At 28.8% G+C, this 3,172-nt stretch overlaps 1 protein-coding gene across 1 annotated transcript in view; it reads left to right on the forward strand.

The window, feature by feature from the left end:
• Positions 1-3,047, forward strand: part of LOC107628393 (zinc finger protein WIP2-like) — a 4,207-nt gene extending 1,160 nt beyond the window's left edge. Inside the window, exon 2 of the mRNA XM_016331082.2 lies at positions 2,232-3,047. Coding sequence (XP_016186568.1) covers positions 2,232-2,678 — 447 coding nt within the window. The 3' untranslated portion in view covers positions 2,679-3,047. The remainder of the gene's footprint in view (positions 1-2,231) is intronic.

Here is a 3,172-nt window from a genome sequence, read left to right on the forward strand (position 1 = left end):
TTTCCTTTTATGAATTTTGAGAGTATATTATTTGCAGTTTATTAAAAATAAAAATAAAAAATTTCTGACCATTAGAAAGAGTACATAGACAATATTACTATGTATACATGAAGAAGGAAAAATATAAAAGAAATAAATAAACACTATGATTTTTCCAAGTTTAGATAATAATAACCAACATACAAGGTTTTAGCTTGTTCTTCTTTTGTTATCTCTTTTTACTATATGATTTTTTTTTTGTTTTAATTTTCTTTTAAGTATTTGAAAAAGGTAGATCACAGTTTTCAGTTTTCAGAAATCTCTTCCAAAATTATAGCTGAAAACTTCTAAAGGAGTTTGCAAACTAACCATCAAACCTAAAATCCAAGGTTATTAAAAATATAAAAATTTATATAAATAAATAAAGAAGAATTTTCTTAGATATAGTTTGGTCTGCATAACTTTCTGTTGCCTGATTTAAGCTTCTTAACGGTTCTCTGTGCTTCCATGGAAAGAGGAAAAGAATTGATTGAATCCAATAAGGGAAGTATATATGTAGGGGTCATCTTCTTCTGATCATGATGGCTTTTTTTTTTTTCCTTCCTAGATCTTCACCTTCACCTTTTATTTTTAATTTTTTTTAACAAGGTCGTTTTCTTGTCCGTCAGTCCTAACTACTAAAATTATTTTATGCTTTTTTGCATGGTGAAGCAGGACTTAATTAATTTATTTAATATATATAAATGAAATTAAAGTGATCTCTTTTTTTTTCCTGAATGAAACTGTGAGTGAGATCAGAATTCAGATCCTTTCCTTTTTGTTGATTAAACTACTCAGGCCAATGTTCTTTATGCCTCTATCTTCTACATTGAAGTCTGTGCTGCTTCACATATCTATGATCTATCTAACTATCTTATTAGCATGCAGCCAAATAATAATAAATAGTATACAACTGAAAATTGTGCAGTTTCTTCTTCCAGATCGCTCAGAAAAAATGATATATCATTCATGTATATTAATCCCCAACAACACATTTTGTTTCTCTTTGTAGCCCTTTTTATTCTGAATCAAAGACCCTTCTATACCTCATAGTCCTATACATGGACATAATTATTATATACATTTTAATAATAATAATAATAATAATAATAATAATTAAACAGCAGCTGCTACCCTTATTTTTTTCATTCAAGTATTGCAGAGAAAGTAGCAAACAATAACTACTAATGATCTTAAGAGAAAATATAGGAAAATAACATTTTTTTAAACAATTTAAATAATATGTTAAAAAAAATTAATTTTAATTTTAAAAATTAAATTTTAAATTAGTTAGATATAATCTTTGTTTTTAAAATTAATAGACCTGAAATGCAACCTATTATTCACATCTCTTATTGTTTACCTAAGAGAACTGCTATCTGAATCCTCATTTTATATACTCGTGTGTTGCAACAAAGATTTTACATTGTTTCTTAATAATCATTTGAACTATATATATGTCCTTATTATAATAAGCAACTAATAATTTTTTTTTGGATTGTAACTAATAATTATTAATATATAAGTAAGGATGCTAATAATAATTTGGAGCGGAAAAGGAAGTAGTAATAATAGTATACAGATGTTCCTTATAAGTGGCTAATGTGTGACAATAATTGTTGTCTATGTCATTTGTCAACTACTGCAGATGATTGCTGGATATAAATGAAATTATGAACAATAAATAAAATGGTGCATTTAGTTTCTAAATATTGGCACCTTCATGATCATTAACGTGATACCAACGCTCTAAAAAGTTACTATTGTTGGCCTATCTTGATTTGTTTTTCACCAATATACAACTTTTGTTTATTTTGTTTTTTATGCTTTTGTGTTTTTTTTTTCTTCAATAGATAATAATTACTTATTAACACTCCTAAAGAAAAGTAAAGGACTACATTAAATTTCGTTATCTCAATATCCGAAAACCAAACCTCCTCATCCAAAATTTTAAAAGACATAATAAATCTAAAACTCAAAACACATTCCACTGCTGATAGAAAGTAATTATTGGATGGCCTTCTAAACTAGCCAAATTTTGAATGCTTATCTTGAAGAGTAGTACATCAAATTTTTTCATCTCTCAATTTCAAAACAAACGTGACAATCAAAAGAACACATAACAATCAACAACATAACATACATTAAAATCTTGCAAGTTTTAATAAATAACCATTAATCCATGTATTCTTTTTTTTTATTTATTTAATTAGATGCATATGTGGGGGCATGGATCACAATACAGAAAAGGTCCTGAATCTCTAAGAGGAACTCAACCAACAGGTATGCTTAGGCTTCCATGTTATTGCTGTGCACCAGGTTGTAGGAACAACATTGACCACCCAAGATCAAAGCCATTGAAGGATTTTAGAACCCTCCAAACTCATTACAAGAGGAAGCATGGGATCAAGCCCTTCATGTGCCGGAAATGCGGCAAGGCCTTCGCCGTCCGAGGCGATTGGCGGACGCATGAGAAAAATTGTGGCAAACTTTGGTATTGCATCTGTGGATCCGATTTTAAACACAAGAGGTCGCTTAAGGATCATATAAAGGCTTTTGGGAGCGGACACGCCGCGTTTGGGATCCACGGCGGATTATTTGAAGAGGAGGAGGAGCCGGCATCTGAAGTCGAACAAGATAATGACGAACTCAACCAGTAAATACAAGAAACTTATTATACTTTATTCCGATCATAATAACTATCACTTCAAAATCTTTTGGTATCCTCAACAATAAATATATCTAAACAAAAATGTTCAGTTTAGATATATTATTTTTGTAAATGTACCAAAATTTTTAAAGTGATAGTTGAAATAAATCGGAATAAATCTACGTGATATTATTTTCTTAATTTTGAGTTGAATCTAAGGCCATGGCTTCCCAATATTTGAGAACAACGTATTTTTAAATGCAACAATATAATTTTAATGGTGGCCAAACTTTATTCATGGTAAACTAAAGCCAAAATGAATGTATATCCAACTTTTTCTTCTAATTTTTTGTTATGTATAAAACCTAGTCTTTTTTCTCATTAAGCTTCTTAAGGCATTATTATTGCCTAAAATTTAGTACTTTATTTCCTTTTTAATGAATTTAATCAACTTATCAACTAAAGCTAATACGTTAATATATATATATATACTATAGGAAAATG

Source organism: Arachis ipaensis, chromosome B02 (genome assembly GCF_000816755.2).
Source record: "Arachis ipaensis cultivar K30076 chromosome B02, Araip1.1, whole genome shotgun sequence".
NCBI classification, from domain to species: Eukaryota; Viridiplantae; Streptophyta; class Magnoliopsida; order Fabales; family Fabaceae; genus Arachis; species Arachis ipaensis.